Consider the following 20879-nt stretch of genomic DNA (forward strand, 5'->3'; position numbering starts at 1 on the left):
GTAAGTATGAATCTTAAAAAAAAAAAAAAACATACTAAAGTGGTCAGGGAAGGTTTTTTTCTGTTGCACAAAAAAAATGGTCAGGATTAGGTTTTATTCTGTTGCCAGAGCTGTATTGGAGCATTAGGCTGAACTCTTAAAATAAATGCCCAGCGGGCTGAATGGAAAAAAAAAAAAGAGCTCAGAAGGAAATCCTGTACTAACAATCCGATGTTAGTACAGTGATCTCACCACTGAGTTATTGTGTTCTCAGAGGGGAAGGCCCCCCACCAGAACACTGGTCAGCATCCGCAGACATTGGCGCTGATCAGATGCCGATCAGCAGACCTTTCTTGAACATGCCCCCTTGACAGAAGCTCGACCGGCTGCGTACACAGGGACCGAATGTCAGACTGTTTATATTGAATTACCCGATATTCGGCCCGCATGTAGAGGGGGCTTAAGCCTGTCTAAAAATTGTCTCGCTGCTATTTTTTAGCATTGCTTTGCTGTGTAACAGGTTTAATAAATATCCCCCATTGTTTCTGGCCAACGCAAGCTAATTATCCTCTAGCCAGAATTTCTGGCATCTGCACTAGTTGTCTTTTGCTCACATGTAACTCGCTGAATAGAAGTTCTTGGCTTATGAACTGCGATTAGATGGAGTTGAGGTTTTCTTATTTTTCTTTTAAGAATCAAACAGAGCCGATCACTCGGTTCTCAGAGCTAGCAGAGAGCTGGTGACCGTTAGTCAACGCTGTCTGTTTCACCCCCCGCGCTTACTTGAGTGCTGGGCTTTAGAGGGGGCAGGAGCGGCCGGCTCAGGCTCTCATGGGATCTGCCCATGAGCATAAGGGCAAATCCCAACTTTGTCTATCTTGCTGTGATGTCAGCCAACAGTGAGATTCAGCCCACTCTCTGATGAAAACGGGTCACAGGAGTGCAGAACAAGAGCGCTTTGGCTGTACTTCTCCTTTTTTAAAGCACACCTGTTACGCAAACACTGTGTAGGCTACCATTGCTGGCCTCTACTTTGAGGCTATTGGTTCCCTAACTGTCATGCTTTGGCTGTAAAGGGTTAGTTCACCTTTACCAAAAAAGTCTATATAGATAAGGGGAGCCTGTAGATCACAAACTGCAGCTTTGACCAAAGTTAATCATGCACTTGCTATTAAGTGTAGGCCATTTACATACCTCCCCGAAACCAGGCAGAAAAACTCCCAAGGATGGCATCTTGTCTATCCTTGCTGCTAGTACACTCCCAGCCAATTCAAACTACCTAGCATGCACTTTCTCTCCCCCTGTTGCAGTATCTCTGAGCTCAGAGGTGCTGTGAAGGAGGAGATGGTGCAGGCATTTGAGAGCTTGCTTCTGTGATGGTGGGGGTGAGCAGTAATGGCTGGGAGTGTCTTAGCGACATCATAGCAACAAGGCAGGACAGTACGATGCCATCTCTGGGCATTTTGCAGTCAGGCTTCCAGAGGTACCTAAAAGGGCTACACCTATAGCGAGAGCATTATCCAGCTTTAGCCAAAGCTGCACAGTTTGTTTTTATCTAAATGTGCCCCTTGCCTACATAAGCTTTTTATTTTTTATATATATATATATATATATATAAATTTTTTTTGTAAGGCCCCTTAAACACTAGGGGTGCTTTGCAGGCTCTACAGCACTAAAAATAGAGCCTGCAAAGCGCCCTGCAACAGCCGCTGAGGGCTTTCACACTGGAGCGGTGCGCTTGCAGGACGGGAAAAAAACTCCTGCAAGCAGCATCTTTGGAGCGGTGTATACACCGATCCTGCACATTGAAATCATTGCTGCAGCAGCGCTTTGCCGGCGGTTTTAACGCTTTATTGGCCGCTAGAGGGGGTTAAAACCGCCCTGCTAGCGGCCGAATAGTGGCGCTAAATTTGGCACCGTTTTACCGCCGATGCCGCTCCCGCCCCAGTGTGAAAGGGGCCTAAAGGTGAACTAACCCTTTAATGCTTTGGTCACTTACCGGAACTGGTTTTAACCCCCGCTAGCGGCCGAAAAAGGGTTAAAACCGACTGCAAAGCGCATCTGCAGTTTTAACCCTTTTTCGGCCGCTAGCAGGGGTTAAAACCGCCCCGCTAGTGGCCGAATAGCGCCGCTAAAACGACGGTAAAGCGGCCGTTTTACTGCCGACACTGTTCCTGCCCCATTGTGAAAGGGGCCTAAAAGTGAACTAACCCCTTAATGCTTTGGTCACTTACCTGGAACAGATACAGATTAGCAATTCTGATACTTTCAAATATTAAAGTCAGATACAAAAATGACTCTGTGACATCACTCTAAGAATGTAATATATACCTAATTTCTTTATCGTACATCACGGGACACAGAGCACCATAATAATGACTATGTGGGTTGTACGCTTACCTTCAGGTGATTGGACACTGGCAACCAATAGTAAGACGGTTCCTCCCATATAACCCCTCCAATACAGGAAGTGCCTCAGTTTTTTCGCTAGTGTCTTGTGAAGGTGATGGTCATGGCTGTTGAAGCTCTTCAGTTTCTTCAAAAGAATGTCCCACTGAGGACGTTATAATCGGATCCATTCGGATGGCTTACTAAGCTAAAGTGGATGGTACCCGAACCTCGGTTCAAGAACGAGGTATTGCTTGTAATGTGTCCTATTTAGGCGCTGGACCCTTGTTAAAGTTGGTATTCCTGGTCAACCTTGCCCAAGGAAACCACAAAGGGTGCTTTACAGGTCCAGGGGTGTAGACCCCAATATATGGGGGACCCGGTCTCTGAAGGTCCTTAGAGGCGCTACCCGCCGTGATGGGGGAAGATTGGGCCTGGCAAGACAGGCCCTGCTGCTTGGGATGATGAGTACTCCCCTTTGGGGATATATATATATATATATATATATATATATATATATATATATATATATATATATATATAATTTCCCTCTTTTCTTTCTCAAACTGCCAGAGTAAGCCTTGATCCGGTGTCCAGGGTTACAGAGGCCGGTTGCCGCGCATTTTTAAAATTTTGCATGTGCACGGCGCTTGCGGTAGGCGGGTCGCCGGCCGCTGATGCACGCGATCGCTTCCATGCTAGGGCTTATAGCCATCGAGCTCCTGGCGTGCGCATAGAGGAAGCAGAGCGAATGGTGGGCACGTCTGATGGTCTTGGACACAACGGTGACAGGTTCAAGACTGGTTGTAGTTTGTGGGGAGTACCCCTTGGTTATTTCTTGTGTGTAAGCAATGTCTTCCAAAAAACGAGGAACAGGGAACAAGGCAAGCCCAGGGGTAAGATTCCCTCCTCAAAAAGCAGGAGACCAACCCCATGCTGATGCAACCTCAGTCTCTACTGAAGGACCTGCGACTTCTGACCTGGCTGAGCCATTGCACTTGTCAGGCATAGTGGCCACTACCAATGTACCTGCCTCGGCTTATGTTACGAAGGATGATTTGGCATCTGCCTTAGCAGGCCTTGAAGGCAAAATAGCTGGCATGATTGCCTCTAACACAGGGGGGAAGGAAGCGTAATAGATCTCCCTCCCCAGAGCCTGGGCCAAGTGGAGAGTTACTAGAGCCCCAGGACTCTTTTATAGCCAGATGGGTCCAGGTGACCTGGAACCAGAATGGGCAGAGGATCCGGAGGAGTTGGTCATAAAGGACCAAGACATAGGGGAGGCTGAAGATTCCTCGGCTGAGGACTCTGGCTCTGAAGAACCAATTTCAGCCTCCCATTCCCAGAAATTGTTTATCCAATCTCTAATGAAGATGGTTCGAATTGGGTTTAAGTTACCCCTGGTTCTGGAGTCTGCACTCTCCTGTTCTACTTTTGGATCTTTGCGACCTAAACAAATTTCCCAAGCTTTTCCCTTGCATCCGTTACTGGAGCAGTGATTTATGCGGACTGGGAGCATCCTGACAGGATATACTTACCTCCCAAAAGGTTTTCTGTGTTATACCCTATGGAGGAGAAGTTTAGGAAGAAATGGAGCACACCTTTGGTAGACGCTGCCATATCTTCTGTGAATAAAAATTTAACCTGTCCAGTAGATAATGCCCAGGTTTTCAAGGATCCGGCTGATAAAAAGCTAGAGTCCTTATTAAAGGCCTCCTTCTCAGTTGCCAGTGCAGCAGTTCAGCCTGCTATTGCAGCTATTGGGATTTGTCAATCCCTAAAGGATCGCTTTAAGAGGATAGTAAAGAACATACCTTGCCAGGAGGAATCTGCTGAGGAGCTATCAGAGATCCCTCATGCCTTGTGTTTTGCGGTAGACGCTTTAAAAGACTCAATCCAACAGATGTCTCGTTTTGCGTTACTATCAGTTCATATGCACCGAGTATTGTGGCTAAAGAACTGGTCTGCTGAGATGCCTTGTAAAAGGTTACTTGCTGCTTTTCCATTTTATGGAGAGCGCCTGTTTGGCAAAGATCTGGATAAGTAAATCCAAAAGATCTCTGGAGGAAAGAGCGCTCTGCTTCCTATTAAAAAGAAGGGGAAGCAGCCCACTTATAAAATTCCTAATCCCCCGGGGCCTGGTGCTTCTTCCCCTAAGCGGTATCGACGGCCTCAGCCGTCTGGGTTTAAAAGACCACAGGGTCAGAAAAAACCCTGGACCCAAAAGCCACCCAAGCCCAACTCCAAGTCTACCTTGTGAAGGGGCGCCCCCGCTCTCACGGGTGGGGGTCAGGCTTCGGCTGTTTGGGGAGGCCTGGGAAGAACTGGTTCAAGACAGATGGGTCATTTCCACTGTAAAGAACTGTTACAGAATAGAGTTCCGGGAGGTTCCCCCGAACCGCTTTCTACACTCAAGGGTCCCAGCGGATCCAGAGAAAAGAAGTTGCCTACTCCTAGCTTTACACCATCTGCTTATGCAGGGAGTAATTGTAAAGGTCCCGCACGAGGAAAGATTTAAGGGGTTTTACTCAAACCTATTCACCGTGGGGAAATGGGGAAGTAAGGCCCATTTTGGACCTCAAGGCTCTCAACTTCCTTGTAGACATCCGATCTTTCTGCATGGAGTCGGTTCGGTCATAAGATCCCTGAGAAGGGGAGACTATTTAGCATCCATAGATATCAAGGATGCGTACCTCCATGTGCCGATCTTCGGTCCACACCAAAGGTTTTTACGCTTCGCTGTAGAGGGCAGTCATTTCCAGTTTGTGGCATTGCCTTTCGGTCTAGCCACGGCCCCCAGGGTCTTCACAAAGGTTCTGGCCCCAGTGTTGGCTTCCCTAAGATCTCAAGGAGTCTCCATAATCGAATACCTGGACGATCTACTTCTAAGGGAATGCTCTCGCCCTACACTAGTTCTAAACGTATCAAGTACAGTGCAGGTCTTACAACGCCTAGGTTGGGTACTAAATTTTGACAAGTCAGCTCTTTGTCCGACCCAAACCTTGGTGTATCTGGGTCTGGTCTTGGACACCGCCCAAGAAAAAGTGTTTCTTCCACCCTTAAAGGTCGCCTCCATAGTGGAACTTGTACAGAAGGTGAAAAAAGAACCAACACCTTCTGTTCAGCTGTGCATGAGGTTATTGGGCAAGATGGTGTCATCTTTCAGCGCAGTGCCATATGCACAGTTCCACTCCAGAGTGTTCCAGAACAGTATCCTGAAAGCCTGGGACAAGTCTGCTCGAACCTTGGATCAACCTATGGTTCTATCTCCACAGGTTCTATGGAACCTCTCTTGGTGGTTAAGAACCAGCAACTTAAAAAGAGGGAAGTCTTTCCCACCAGTAGCCTGGAGAGTGGTGACCACTGACGCCAGTCTTCTCGGCTGGGGAGCAGTCCTAGAGGAAGCGTCTGTCCAGGGAGTATGGCCCCAGACAGAAAAGACTCTGCCCATCAATCTACTGGAGATTTGGGCAGCCCGTCTAGCCCTGCGATTCTGGACGTCCAGGTTGCGGGGTCTTCCTGTCAGAGTCCAGTCCGACAACTCCACAGTGGTGGCATATATCAACCACGAGGGAGGTACCAGGAGTCGGGCAGCCCAAAGAGAGGTAGATCATATACTAACCTGGGCAGAAAAACATGTGCCATTTCTGTCAGCAGTGTTTATTCCGGGGGTGGACAATTGGCAGGCGGATTTCCTAAGTCGCCAAAAATTGTTACCAGGGGAATGGTCTCTGCATCCCGAGGTGTTTCTACAGATCTGCCAATACTGGAGGACCCTAGATGTGGATCTGCTGGCATCCAGATTCAATGCCAAGCTGGACAGGTTTGTATCCAGGACCAAGGATCCGCTTGCTGTCGGGATAGACGCATTAGTAGTTCCTTGGGATCAGTATTCTCTGATATATGCCTTCCCTCCAATCCAAATTCTGCCGCACTTACTACGCAGAATACGGGAGGAACGGAAGCCGGTGATCTTAGTGGTCCCAGCGTGGCCCAGGAGATCATGGTACTCGGAGATTGTGAAATTGGCAGTAGGGGACTCGTTGGTCCTTCCTTGCCTTCCAGACCTGTTGTCTCAAGGGCCCATATTCCATCCTTCTTTTCGGTTGCTGAATTTGATGGCCTGGCTATTGAGACAAGACTATTGAAAGACCGTGGTATTATGGGTCCAGTCTTGTCCACTTTGATAAACGCTAGAAAGTCAGTTTCTAGAGCTATCTATTATAGAGTATGGAAGTCATACATTTCTTGGTGTGAGAAAAGGAAATGGAACCCTCGTAGGTATAGGATTGGAAGAGTTCTCGCCTTTCTCCAAACAGGAGTAGACTTGCCGCTCGCTTTAGGGACAATTAAGGGACAGATTTCGGCCTTATCGTTTTTTTTTCCAAAGACCAATTGCATCCCATTCCTTGGTGCGAACCTTTGTCAAGGGAGTAACACACCTGAGGTCACCGCTTAAACCACCTTTATGTCCTTGGGACCTAAATTTGGTACTGTCAGCCTTACAGAGTCAGCCTTTTGAACCTATTAGGCATATTCCTTTTGTCCTATTGACCAGGAAATTAGCTTTCCTAGTGGCTATTACATCGGCTAGAAGGGTGTCCGAGTTAGCCACCCTTTCTTGCAAGGAACCGTTTATGATTCTTCATCAGGACAGAGTGGTCATGCGACCTCGTCTGGATTTCCTACCCAAAGTAGTTTCCAAATTTCATTTGAATCAGGATATCATTTTACCTTCCTTTTTTCCAAACCCTAAAACTAGGGAGGAAAGGTCGCTTCACTCACTGGATCTGGTGAGAGCAAAGGTTTACTAGGAAATGTCAGCTCCCTTTCGGAAAACTGACTGCTTTTTTGTCTTGCCTGAGGGTCCTAAAAGAGAACAGCCGGCAAAAAGTTCATCTATATCCAGGTGGATGCGCCAGACTATTGCCCAGGCGTATGGATTAAAGCGCAGGGTTCCACCCCGGGATTTAAGAGCACACTCCACTAGAGGGGTTAGTGCATCATGGGCAGTACGCCAGAAGGTGTCTATGGCTCAGGTTTGCAAAGCAGCCGTTTGGTCTTCAGTTCATACGTTCACCAGGTTTTACCAGGTGGATGTGAGATCTCAAAATGAGACTGTTTTTGGCCACAGCGTGTTGCAGGCTGCTTTATAATCTCAGGCCCGTTGGGCTTAGGGATGATGTGTTCTCCCCCCCTCAGATGCATTGCTTTAGGACATCCCACATAGTCATTATTATGGTGCTCTGTGTCCCGTGATGTACGATAAAGAAAAACGGATTTTTAAAACGGCTTACCTGTAAAATCCTTTTCTTGGAGTACATCACGGGACACAGAGGTCCCTCCCCTCTTTCTGGGATCGTCATTGCTTGCTACATAACTGAGGCACTTCCTGTATAGGAGGGGTTATATGGGAGGAACCGTCTTACTATTGGTTGCCAGTGTCCAATCACCTGAAGGTAAGCGTATAACCCACATAGTCATTATTATGGTGCTCTGTGTCCCGTAATGTACTCCAAGAAAAGGATTTTACAGGTAAGCTGTTTTAAAAATCCGTTTATTTCAGAGCAACTGTCCAACTACACTTCAAGGTGTTCTAATGGTGTTTTATGTTCTCTACCATTCAGGAGATGATCCAGCTTGAGGACATTCCCAACCTTGCAAGTCTCGTGTCCAGTTTTGATCAACAACAGCTGGCAAACTTCTGCCGGATCCTGTCCGTCACCATATCCGAGCTGGACACCGGAAATGACGATAAATACACTCTGCTTGCTAAAGACGCACAGCAGAAGAAGTCTCAGAACCCTTCGAGAGCGGAAATAAATCAGGGTACGGCTCGTTTGCATCCATTTCGTCTAGTAATCTAGATGCTTTGATGCTAAGCTTATTAGAAAACCTGTTTGCACAGTAATTGCTGTTTTTATTTTATTTTTTTTGCTGGGAAAACATTGCCTTAGTTCAGAGAAAATTGGAGATAAGACTGGTGATCTGGTTAGGCATGTAACGAGTTACATAGGCTATAAACACATTCAATCAATAGCAAAAAATAGAAATTAAAAACCTTTTTATCTACAGAACCCCAAAGAAGGCCATAGATTATGCTGTTTTCTTCTCTGCAACCAGGGGTTGTAGGAAAGAGAATCACTTGATTTTTCCCATCAACACTGAGCTATTGTGTTCTCCCAGTGGGGGGGGGGGGGGGGGGGGCAGGGCACGCGGGGTGCTGTCCCTGCTGGTAGAACACAGCTATAATCACTGGCAATCTCATGCTAAAAATCCGACAATCCTGGTTGTACTAAGGTCGATCGATTGGATCAGCTTGGATACAATCATGCAATCAGCCTGCCTATAGGTGGATCAAATCTCAGCCAGTCTCTGCTCAACCGGCCAAGATTAGATCCATATATGGCCAGCTTAATCCTACAGTAGATCCAGATGAAGACAAAAAACTCTTATAAAGAGAGATCCAATTTACTCAAACAGGGAAGAAATTCCTTCCAGGTCCCCTATGGCAATGTTTTATGAATATTAATAGCCACTTGTATTGTGTGTTAAAACACATTTTACCCTAAAATGCAATAGTATCCATGCTTGATCCCAGAACTTTAGCAATAAAAACTTTTAAAATGGTCTTACTTTTACAATTTCTTCAGTCAACTTTCTGTAAATATGTGCGGTTCGTGTTCTTAAAAGAATACTGTTTTGTTTTGTTATAGCCACACTTCTGAATATCCCAGGCTTCATTGAAAGACTATGCAAGCTTGCTACCCGTAAAGTGTCAGAATCTACAGGCACAGCCACTTTCCTCCAGGAGCTAGAGGAGTGGTACACGTGGTTGGATAACGCCTTGGTGCTGGATGCATTGATGCGTGTGGCCCATGAGGAGACGGAACAGAGTGGTACAGGTGACCTTCATTAAAAGCAACTGAAGAATGCAAGGGTGTATTAATCATTGCAAGGAATGAGCTCCTTCAGGGGGTGGCAGTTAAATCTGAACTCCAAGCAGATGGCGGACACACATTTATTGCAGATTTGTATTCAACAATCATTAAATGTGTGTTTTTCACTGCAACTAATGTAATTACCTAAATATGATTTGATATCTGCCTTCTGCAATCCCTTCTACAGCAGCCCTCAAGGGCTGGGTGCCAATTGGCTCTGCTGCATGCAAATGTGAGCAGAGGGATGACCTCATCAGTCACTTGTTGCCTGTCCAATTAGCAGGCTGCCAATGGAGAGAGGGTACCACGCTATTCCTGGTTATAAAGCTTGAACATTTTTTTACCTTTTTATGCGAATGCTTTAAATTGGTAGTAAACTCCTGTTTTGTCATTTTTACCTACAGGTAAGCTTATAATAGAGCTTACCTGTAGGTAAAATGAATATCTCCTAAACGTGCCTTTTAAAGGAACAGCATACTTGTGCTGTTCCTTCCAAGCTCCATGCCATGCCTATGGCTCCCGAACGCATGTGCGGAAGTGACGTCATCACCCCTCGGCCAATTGAATGGCCGGAGCCCAAGAACCCGGAAGAAGACTGGGTGAACATGGAATCCCTGTCAGCGGTGATTTTTGAAATCGTACTTTCCTGGTGGATTCAGCATATGGTCCCCTGCCAGCTCTAAAACTGAGAACCGAGCGGTCAAACACTGCTGATCGCTCGGTTCTTAGAGCTCCGTGAGCAGAGAGCTGGTGACTGTTGGTGCCATGTGCTCTGGCGTCACTTCTCCTTTTAAGGTAAAAACTGTTTAGGTAGCATTCCTCCTTATACTGCCTGAGCCCTCATTCGATCCAACACTGTGCCCGTTTGCAGCATGTCCCTCCCCTCATTTCCTGGTCTCACAGGCTTTGCTTGGATCAAGTTCAGGCATATGCCAAGTAAATACTCTTAAAATAACGCTATAAAGACTGCTGTCATGTGAATCCTCTGTGTTCCACCGCACTGAAGTGATCAGAGGACAGCTATGAGGAAGTATGTGACAAGTCATGTGCCTGGAGCTACCCTGTAAGACATTCAGGAGTGCCACATGTGGGGGGGCTAGAAGAGAAGAAAAGAGGAACTAGAGCATTGGTAATGCATTTTCACTCAGGATGAGCTGGGATTGCATTGCTGCTCACAATAACGAAGACTCGGGAACTGGCATTATCCCCAGGTATTTGCTATCCAATGATCGATTTTTTTTTTTTTTTTTTTTTTTTTTTTTTTTTTTTTATAGAAGAAACACATAGTAATTGGAAATCTTTTTGGCGCCCATAAGGAGAATTTGGAGGTTCACTGACACTTTAAGACCTCTTTCACACTGAGGCATTTTTCAGGTGCTTTTGGGCTAAAAATAGTGCCTGAAAAGCGCCTCCCCTTCATGCTGGGGCCCTGGGCTGGCAGGACGTTAGAAAAAAAAAAAAAAGTCCTGCAAGCAGCATGTTTGGGCCGGTGGACGCTCCTGTCCATTGAAATAAATCGGGAGCGCTGCCAAAGCGCCTGCAAATTGCTTCGGCAGCGACGCTACATGGGTACATTTAACCCTTTATTTGGCTGCTAGTGGGAGGTAAAAGCCCCCTGCTAGCGGCTGAATTGCGCCACCAAATCTACGGTAAAGCGCAGCTAAAACTAGCTGTGTTTTATCGTCGAGGTCCACCCCAGTATGAAAGCAGCCTAACTGTAACAGAAAAGTGATCTCATATGTCTCACTTTGCTTTGCTGTTTAAATCTTCATCTTTCTTGCCTAGCGTTAAGCTTTATGTGAATCTGCTACCACATCTAGGCAAAGCCCAGGTTCACTTTAAAAATGTATTTAAAAAGTCTTATGAATAATATGATCTTCAGTAAGCAATGTGAAAAAAACTTTGAACGATATTAATTGTCCCTATTATGGTTTTACAGGTTTATTAAATATGCCTATTTCAAGGCATTGCTTTTAGCCTTGTAGCTCTGCAGATGTCTACAGATGATTTTGGTCTGTTTACATAAGACCCCTTTCACACTGAGGCGCTTTTGCACTAAAAATAGCGCTTGAAAACTGCTTCCCAATCATTTTGATGGAAGCTTCCACACGGGGGCAGTGCAAAAAGTCCTGCTAGTGGAAAGTTTGAAGTGCTTTAAAAAGCGCCTCAAAAACGCCCATCCATTGAAATGAATAGGAAGCTCATAAAAAGCGCCGCAAAACATTTTTTTTTTTTAAGGTCCTGACGTGACCAAAAAAAAAAAAAAAAGGGCGCTGCAAAAACGGCTGACGTTTTATGGGCAATTTTTGAGCGCCTCAGTGTGAAAGGGGTCTACAGATTACATCATTTCTCCAACTCCACCATTCAATCAATCCAAACATGAGTATTTCTCATTGGGCACATGTGATCATTTTTTCTGGATCTTGGGTGGTTTTCACTGTCAGTTGCAGCACTTTCTTAATCTAGTGAAGCTCTTCTCTAACAAGCTGTTCACTTTTAGAGTCGTCCGATGAAGGCGGGCTGGTAAATCCCACCTCAAGAACGCAGCTCCCACATTCCATGAAGATCATGCATGAGATCATGTACAAAGTAGAGGTTCTCTATGTTCTCTGTGTCTTGCTGATGGGAAGACAGAGAAATCAGGTTTGTGGACTTTTTTTTTTGGGACGTCTTCTATGCCTATAATTTAGGTTTTCCCCATCTTCATTGTTTCCCATTTCCTCTTATGTCAGGTCCATAAAATGATTGCTGAGTTTAAACTGATCCCAGGATTGAATAATCTGTTTGACAAGCTGATATGGCGGAAGCACTCTGCGTCCACTCTGGTACTCCATGGGCACAACCAGAACTGCGACTGCAGTCCAGTGAGTAGTAATAAAGAAGTGTGCGAAATTAAATAAACCTACGTACTTATATGGCTGCAACATCGAACCCCGCCGACTCCCAAGACTGACTCACATGATCGCTCAGTTCTCTGTCCGCTCTGAGCAGAGTACTGTGACTGTCTGTCACTGCTCTGCACCTCCGTTGCTCGCGGGGGGGGGGGGCGTCTGGCTCAGGCTCGCAGTGGTGCACTGAGAGACTGAGCCAGCTGCCAGTCAGGCATCTGGGTGGATCCTAACAATATTGTCTGGATGCTTTCAGAGCCTAGACTGGCTCTGTGACTTTAGCCGACAGCAGTCTTTGGTCTGCTGTTGGCTAGTTCTGAGTTCAGCAGGCATGATACACACTAAATGTTGAGAAACTTAACTGTAGCAATAATTTGCAGTAACTGACAAGTCCTATAATTTGGTCAGTGTGGAATCTTGATCTTTGCTATAAAGGATGGGGAGATTGAGGTTCTGAAAAAGTTGCTGATAGGCCATTTTTGTCTAAACACAAATTCTCCCCTTTCAAACAAACTTGTATTTTGCCCATAGTTGGTAAAATACCAGATTGCTTTACAAGAGGTTCCATAAGCAGCTCATTTTTTACTTCCTTGCACTCCTGTAGCCACACAGTCACCAATGCTGCAGTGCATTTTCCAGGCCCAAACTCCTTATCTCATGAGAACACGTACAGCCTTTTTAAGTTTAGATTTTCTTAGAACATCACAATAGTCGCAGGAATCTTAGGTGGTCTGATGGCAGGGGAGCACGCAGAAAAGAAGTGGAGATAAATGAATTGTAAACTTGAATTGTACAGGAGTAGAATTACTTTTTTATCTTTATTTTTTTGGGCAGGCTTCAGCATTTGGTACACCCAAAGTTGATAAACTGTACATGGCTATTGAGGCCTATTTTTAAAATGGTTTATTTGTACATATTGAGTAAATCTTGTTTCCTTGCTAGGATATTTCCCTGAAGATACAGTTTCTAAGATTGCTACAGAGCTTTAGTGACCATCATGAGTGAGTAGTTTTGTGTTTGTGTGGTTTTTGTTTGTTGTTTTTTTTTGTTTTTTTATATAATGTACACAATATTTTTTTAAAGAGGAACTGCAGTCAGCTTAATTTGTAATAAAAACATTAGCCAAGCTTCCCTCCAACCACTTTGCATATTGTTTTTATATATATATATATATATATATATATATATATATATAAAATAGTACTGTGATTTTGTACTTGCCAAATATGCTGCAAATATCTTCCTCCACTGAGTCTGGCTGCAACCATTTTAACTGGGCAGCTGAAGCTGCTGCCTGTTCATTTCCTGGATTTACAGACACACAGGGGCACACCTCCAGCTCTCATTGGCCCTCTTATGACTCACCCCCACCCCCCCTGCCTTCTTGGCAAACTCTCACGAGAGAACTGTGCATGATGTCATAAGCCTAGGCTTTTTACCAGACCAGAAACAGGAAGTGGGCTGTATAAGGTATTTACTGGCAGAATTTTTTTTTTTACTATCCAAAGTTAAAACAACAAGGGCAGAATAGATGGAAAGATGAAAAATGACTGAAGTTCCGCTTTAAGTAGTCATAAAGTTTGCAAGTTGTAAACTTTCTGGTTTCCTGCTTACTAATACTGCATGTTGACTGGGCTTTTTATCTGTCAGTGCTACTGTGTTGGTCTAAAGCTGGATACACACTATACAATCTCCTTTAGATTTACCAAAGCCATATAATATGAGCTCAAACCTAAACACCTTTCAATTTGTTTGCACTACATAGTTGAAGGTAAATCCTAAAGGAAATAAAACCACAAACGTTGGGTAGTGTGTATCCAGCTTTACTAAGGCTTGCTTCACCTATGTATTTTCTTTCGTGAGTCACTACAGTCCATTTAACATGATTTCCTATGGGTCACGTTCACATCTATGCATTTTATGGAAAGGGCCAAGGACTTCTTTCTGTTTTTTAGGTTTCATGAACTTCAATTAATCAAAAATGTGTCTTGAAAAACACAAAATGCACCTGGTATATGCAAACTGCAACCTGCATAGATCTGAAACAGGCCTAAAAGTTAATGACCTAGAAACTGTTATGTATACTAAATAATGTCAGATGTGGGAAATGTATTTATATATATTTTTTTTGGCCTCACCTATCCTTTGTTTGCATTCAGTGAAAGTAAAAACACTTTTTGGTTTTGATATTTGCTACAGCAAAGCTGTGTTCACATTTGAGGAATGCTTTACTAATCTATTGTGTTCATTTTAGGAATAAATATTTACTTCTCAACAGCCAAGAATTAAATGAACTGAGTGCAATCTCTTTAAAAGCCAGTATCCCAGAAGTTGAGGCTGTATTGAATACAGACAGGTAAGCCCCACTGATCTTCAGACTTCATTTAAAGCTTTTTTTGGCCATACATGGATCACAGAAGTGCAGTCCATTCTGTTGGCTGACTTCACTCAGGCGGTCCAGGCTCAGCAAAGATAACGACCATGTGGTAGAGATCCACTCAGATCCCTGGACCGGTTCCAGGCTCAGCCTCTCTGCGATCCGCTGAGAGCCTGAGCCAGCCCATCCCGTCCCTCCAGTCCAGTGCTACAGTGAGCGCTGGAGGGCAGAGCAGAGTGACAGTCACCAATCTCTGTTCAGTACAGAAGAGGAAAAACTGAGCAATGCCCTGTCTGCATCCATCCCCCTCCCACTCCCTCATCACAGCATTTGATTGACAGCAGCGGAAGCCAAAAACTCCCGCTGCTATGAATCTGCCCAATGAGGAGAGAGACAGCAACTAGAGACGCTGTTCTCGAACACGTAGCTGCATTGGATTTGGCTCAGGTAAGAATAAAGGGGGGATTCTGCATGGAATGCGATAAGGTAAAAAAATAAAACCTTGAGACTTTAGAACCACTTTAATGACCTAGGGTTTTAATTACAAAATGTCTCCTGGACAGAATGGAACAATCAATATTGTCCCATAACAGACAGTCTAATTTGAACTTTACTCTTTTGGCTGTCTGTTTTTTGGTTGATATTTGAATTGGACTGTTTGCTAAGAGGCAGCAAAGACTCTTCCTGAGACACCCTTATATGTTAGTTGCATTGTTTAAAAAATGGAAGTGCAGCTCTGGCATCACCACCTTTGTCCATTGCTAGCATAGCCCAGGATCAGTTCCCTTCCTGTCTGAAAAGCCTGTTCATCCACTCAGTTTCTGTAGAGCCAGGGGGTGGTGTTGTGGAGTCTCCACTACAAGCAGCAGAGCCTATTGGTGCACCAACACACCATCTCTGCCCTTTGCATCTTACAGTGTAAGGGTAGTGGCACAGAAAAGTTGTGTGTACGTCAGATCTCTCCCCATTGCCTGACCTAAAATGAGAAGATAAGGGCACTGCTACGGTCACAATTTTAATTTGATTTTTCCAGATGTATAAAGGCCTCAAATTGTGTGTGGAGATGGTGAGGTGCAGCATACTTGGATTGAGGGCATACTTGAGTGTCAGATGATTAAAGCACCAGTATTTTTCCTCACTATCTGCTTCATCATGCTGACAATTGTACTGCAGATCAGTATGCCTTCTACCATCGCTCTGTGGTAAGCACGAACTGTATTCTTAACTTCTCTTTATTATGCGACTCTGCTGCAGTCGGCATCACAATGTTACTTGAAGGTCCTGGGGCTAGGATGAGATGCTGACCCAGGATGGCACAGGTGTATAACTATATACTTCATGAACAGTGCAGGAGCCACTCGGCTTTGCAAAAACCCTTGATTTTGGTTTGGAACTTTAAACCCAGGCCCCATGGTTGTATGGCTCTTGATTGATCCCTACTACAATAAATACTTGATGTGTACAATTATCAAAAATCTTTATTAAAAAAAAAAAAAATGTAAATTTTACACAAATAAAATAGAATTTAGAACTAGCATTTCAATCACCTACTATGTTAGCACTCGTTAATTGGGTTTCACAATGTTTAATGACCTTTATAATTTTCTGCATGCCATGTGTTCCAGGAGCTTGGTGTGCGATGGGAAAAAAGGACTATTAACCAGATTACTACAGGTCATGAAAAAGGAGCCAGCAGAGTCGTCTTTCAGGTGTGTTGATTGCATTGCTAGTTTAATCAGGAATGATCATAGTTTAGCTTTCATGTGTTAGATGAGCATTGTCCATAAGGTTCTTTTGATGGCCATTGCATTTCCTATTGCTGACCTGTATCTAGGTTCTGGCAAGCGCGAGCTGTGGAAAGCTTTCTTCGTGGGGTGACGTCATATGCAGACCAGATGTTTCTACTGAAAAGAGGATTATTGGAGGTGAGGTGCAATGACTACGTAATCTTTCTCTACTCTGACAACAGCTCTGCTAATACCTTCACATACTTAGAAGTTGAGGGTTGAATTAAAGTGTGTCTAAACCCAGAAACAGAAATTTAAAGTGATATTAGTCGTGTGTTTTTTTTTTGTTTTTGTTTTTGTTTTTTTCTTGTCCATTTGCACACACACAGCCGTGGCTTAGCCCCTTTCTCTCCTGATTTGCTCACTGGCTGTGATTGACAGCAGCAGGAGCTAATGGCTCCCGCTGCTGCCTCAGCCAGTCAGGAGTGAGTCCCCGGACATCGATGGATTGTGATGGGTCTCAGGTAAATATTGGGGGGGGTTTGGGTGCTGAAACACGCATGTTTTTTTACCGTCGTGCATAGGTACAATGCATGAAGGTAAAAAAACCTTGAAACTTTAGAACCACTTTTAATATAGTGAAGCTTACTAGATTATAGATGTGGTGGCTGAGCTAGTTTCCCTTTTCTTTTTTTTTTTTTTTTTTTTTTTCACCTAGTGATCCTGCCAATTACACACTAAAGTGACAGCACTTACATGCTGTAATGTTGCTCAAGGCTGCTCATCTCAGTTACACAAAAGGGCTTTCCTTTGTAAAATAGAAACCAATGCAGTCACCACATCTAAGGAACTAGTAAGCTACAATAGATTAACATTTTTAAAATAGAATCAATGCAGGGGCGTGGCCTGGACTGGCATGGCGTAAGGAGTGAGAATCGGGAGCTCCGCTTGCCCATAATCCGCTTCTAAACATCCTAGCTTAAAATTACCTCTTTCTCGGTTACCGCTGGATTCCGTTCAGTCTCCTGCATATAGGGATCATGTCGCCGCCGAAGCAGAAGACAGACCCCGCCGCCAAATTGGCTAAATACCGCAACACGGACAAGGAGCCGGGAGGGGAAAATGGCGCCGGATCCTCCTCTCACACAGATGCGGCTGCAGAAGACACGGCACGTGTGCTCGAGGCCATCTCGGATTGTAAGAGCACGCTTACGAGCAAAATAGAGGAGGTAAAAGTGGATGTCTCTTTAATCCGCCAGGATTTGCAAAAACTGAGAGACCGGGTCACTGAGACGGAAACCCGAATCAGCAATATGGAGGATGAGATACCGCCCCTACAAATCCACACTGAGCGTCTACAACACCAGCTTACCATGGTTCTTGCCAAACAAGACGACATGGAGAACCGCTTACGACGGTGTAACTTGCGGTTCGTCGGCCTACCAGAGGGGTCGGAGGGCCCCGATCCACCTTCCTTTCTGGAAAACCTCCTAATCAACACCTTTGGGAGGACCGAGTTTTCCACATCATTCGTGGTGGAGCGGGCGCACAGGCTGGCGGCGAAACCTCCTCCCCAGGGTGCACCGCCGAGAACACTCATCGCCAAGCTGCTTAACTTTAGAGACCGGGACGCGGTCCTCAGGCTCACCAGGCTAAAAGGCAATATTCCCTTCAAGAACACCGAGATCAAAGTGTTCCCGGACTTTTCTGCAGACGTTCAGAAGAAGAGGGCCTTGTTCACTGAAGCCAAACGTCAACTCCGGCTTCGCCATTACACCTACGCGATGCTCTTCCCTGCGAGACTGCGAGTGGTCGGTGAGGATCGCGCTCATTTTTTCGACACACCAGAAGCGGTGTTTGCCTGGCTGGAGGATAAAGCAGTGCCGGACCGCGGGCCCACCTGACCCTATTCGACCTATTCCAAACCCCTTCCCACGCCACCACATGCACAGAGGGACATCTGCCAGTTGCAATACTAACAGCACTCGGAACAACTGCCTCACTCAGGTACTATAATATTGATATCAATCTCTACCTTGCTGTCATGCCATCCGTGCACCTGTCCCTCCTCCCCACAAGTTCCGCTGACCCCCCTGCTTTTTGTCCCACTGTCGCTCCTGACTTCAGAACCTGCGCTTGAATTTAAACACTGGGTGCGTACATATCCTTCGCCAGGAGTGCAATGTCCCCCCCCCCACTTTGGAGAGATTTGATCAGATACCCAGCGCGTGAACAAGCGACTGAACTTAATTATCCAAATCCTTATGGCAGGGGTTAACCCGAGGTGACACTTAAAAAAGAGGACTCTGGACACTAGGTTTCCTATTCCAGTAGTCCCCCCCCTTGCTGCTACTGTTTGTTTTACAGCGAAGTTTCGCCCCACTAGATACGGGTATCTGTATGGAACCCGCTGTTTTTCACTTTCAATGCAACGTTTATTTTCTCATAATTGCAAGTTGGTTTCCCTGGTCTGCCTGGTTTCAACAAACTGCATTTGTTATATACTGGATGCATTGTTTACCCGGGCATTCTGGTGCGTTGTTACAGTTTCAATCAGCTTGTTCTGATTGGGTTGGTGTTCATTACATGAATTACATATTGAAGAGTAACGGTAACAGGTGTTTATATGTAAATGCAATTGCACTACAGCTGGCTGGAGATATGTCCAACCTAGAAGTTTGTCATCCTGTATGGAATTGGCTGTCCCACCCTGCAGGGCCCACAGTTGAGGGTCGCTGGGAGACGACGCGGACTCCCCCGATTTTGGGGCAGTCCGCGACGCTCTGGACGGCGAATTCCTGGTACAAGCTTCTACCGGGGTAAATAATATGCCGGAGATTAAATGTATCACTTGGAATGTGAGGGGTATTAGAGCTAAGGCTAAACGGACTGCAGTCCTCGCTTTCCTCAAGTCACAGTCGGCAGGTCTCATGGTACTAGTAGAAACTCACCTTACAGGTCAACTGCAGATGTCACTCAAGAAACCCTGGGTGGGATGGTTATACCAAGCTCCCTTTACGGCCAACTCCAGAGGTATAGCAATATTGATAGCAAAAACAATGCAGTTTGTACTACTAACCCTTAGGTCTGACCCCCAGGGTAGATTTTTATTTTTGCATGCCAAGCTGAATGGGTTAGAAATACTGATACTGGCGTTTTATATACCCCCCCCCTTTCAATTTGGTGCAATACACGAGGGACTAGCGTTCATGTCCCAATTCCCTACTGTGCCTGCCATGTGGCTTGGTGACTTTAATAACGTTATGAATAAAGAACTAGATCGTGTGTCTACATTATCTCACACTGAACCCCCTCAAGCAGATACTAGATTTGGTAGAACCCTTACGGACCTGGCACTTGTGGACACGTGGAGATGTCGCAACCCGCTTTCTAGGGCGTACTCATGCTTTTCTGCATCGCACAATGCCATGTCTCGTATAGACCTAATCCTGATATCCCGCACCATCTCCCCCTTACTAGGAGAGGTGGGTTTCAGTCCCCGTATCCTATCAGACCATGCCCCCTACTGGATCAAACTCAAAATTGATTCACCCCCATCAACATACAACTGGCGGCTGAATCCCTTTTGGCTGACGGCAGTTCCGGACTTGGAGGAGGTTGTCACTGAGTGGGAGTTTTTTTTCCAGACAAATAGGGGTACGGCACCCTTTGGCACAGTATGGGACGCTTTTAAGTCCCATGCTCGCCTTGTTCTGTCCCACCGCATCTCACGTTACCGCAAGGCGTCTTCCCAAATCCTCCAACAAGCTGAACAATCCCTAATAGAAGCAGAAAAGAACTTCACAGACAACCCTTCGCCGCTCACGGCAGATCAAATGAAGCTACAGGCTAGGGTCGTAAACAACCTGCACTTTGAAAAAGCTGATAGGAAAATATATTATAGCAAACAAAGACACTATGAATGTGGGGAAAGGGCAGGCCGCTTATTGGCATACTTAGCACACTTAGATCACAGGCCCCCTACGGTAGTTTCACTTCGGACCACTGATGGCAACCTAGTGACAGACCCTGGGCAGGTATCTGGAGAATTCCGTTTATTCTTCGAATCTTTATATTCATCCACTGTGAATAACCCCATAGAGGAAATTACCTCATTACTGTCAGATATAGAACTACCTACCCTAACCCCAGCCCAGGTAGAAATACTTGAGGCCCCCATTACTGAAATAGAGATAACTAAAGCGATATCTCTGCTCAGTCCATCCAAGGCTCCGGGTGCAGATGGGCTACCTCTGGAATTTTACACAGCGTATAGTGAATGCCTAATTCCCAAACTTCATGAATTATTTCAACACATATTTGAATCCGAGAGTCTGCCCCCTTCTATGTCAGAGGCAAATATTGTATTAATCCCCAAACCAGGTAAGAACCTAGAATGCCCAGAATCCTACCGCCCAATTTCTCTCCTTCAATTGGACATCAAAATTTTGGCCAAGGCCCTGGCGCTCCGCCTGAATAACGTTATCCACACATTGATCCACCCAGATCAAACTGGGTTCATGCCAGCTAAGAATACGGCATATAACCTACGTAGGCTTCATATGAACATCCAGGCCAA

The 20879-nt window shown here is 45.3% G+C and overlaps 1 protein-coding gene across 1 annotated transcript in view; it reads left to right on the forward strand.

Annotated features, from left to right (window-relative positions):
* TRPC4AP (transient receptor potential cation channel subfamily C member 4 associated protein) overlaps positions 1-20879 on the forward strand; it is an 87558-nt gene that overhangs the window by 40453 nt on the left and 26226 nt on the right. The window contains exons 7-14 of the mRNA XM_073606590.1: positions 7995-8196; positions 9084-9272; positions 11809-11951; positions 12041-12172; positions 13139-13197; positions 14451-14552; positions 16199-16282; positions 16408-16498. Of these exons, the coding sequence (XP_073462691.1) occupies positions 7995-8196; positions 9084-9272; positions 11809-11951; positions 12041-12172; positions 13139-13197; positions 14451-14552; positions 16199-16282; positions 16408-16498 (1002 nt within the window). The remainder of the gene's footprint in view (positions 1-7994; positions 8197-9083; positions 9273-11808; positions 11952-12040; positions 12173-13138; positions 13198-14450; positions 14553-16198; positions 16283-16407; positions 16499-20879) is intronic.

The sequence above is a fragment of the Aquarana catesbeiana genome, linkage group LG12 (assembly GCF_042186555.1).
Source record: "Aquarana catesbeiana isolate 2022-GZ linkage group LG12, ASM4218655v1, whole genome shotgun sequence".
NCBI classification, from domain to species: domain Eukaryota; kingdom Metazoa; phylum Chordata; class Amphibia; order Anura; family Ranidae; genus Aquarana; species Aquarana catesbeiana.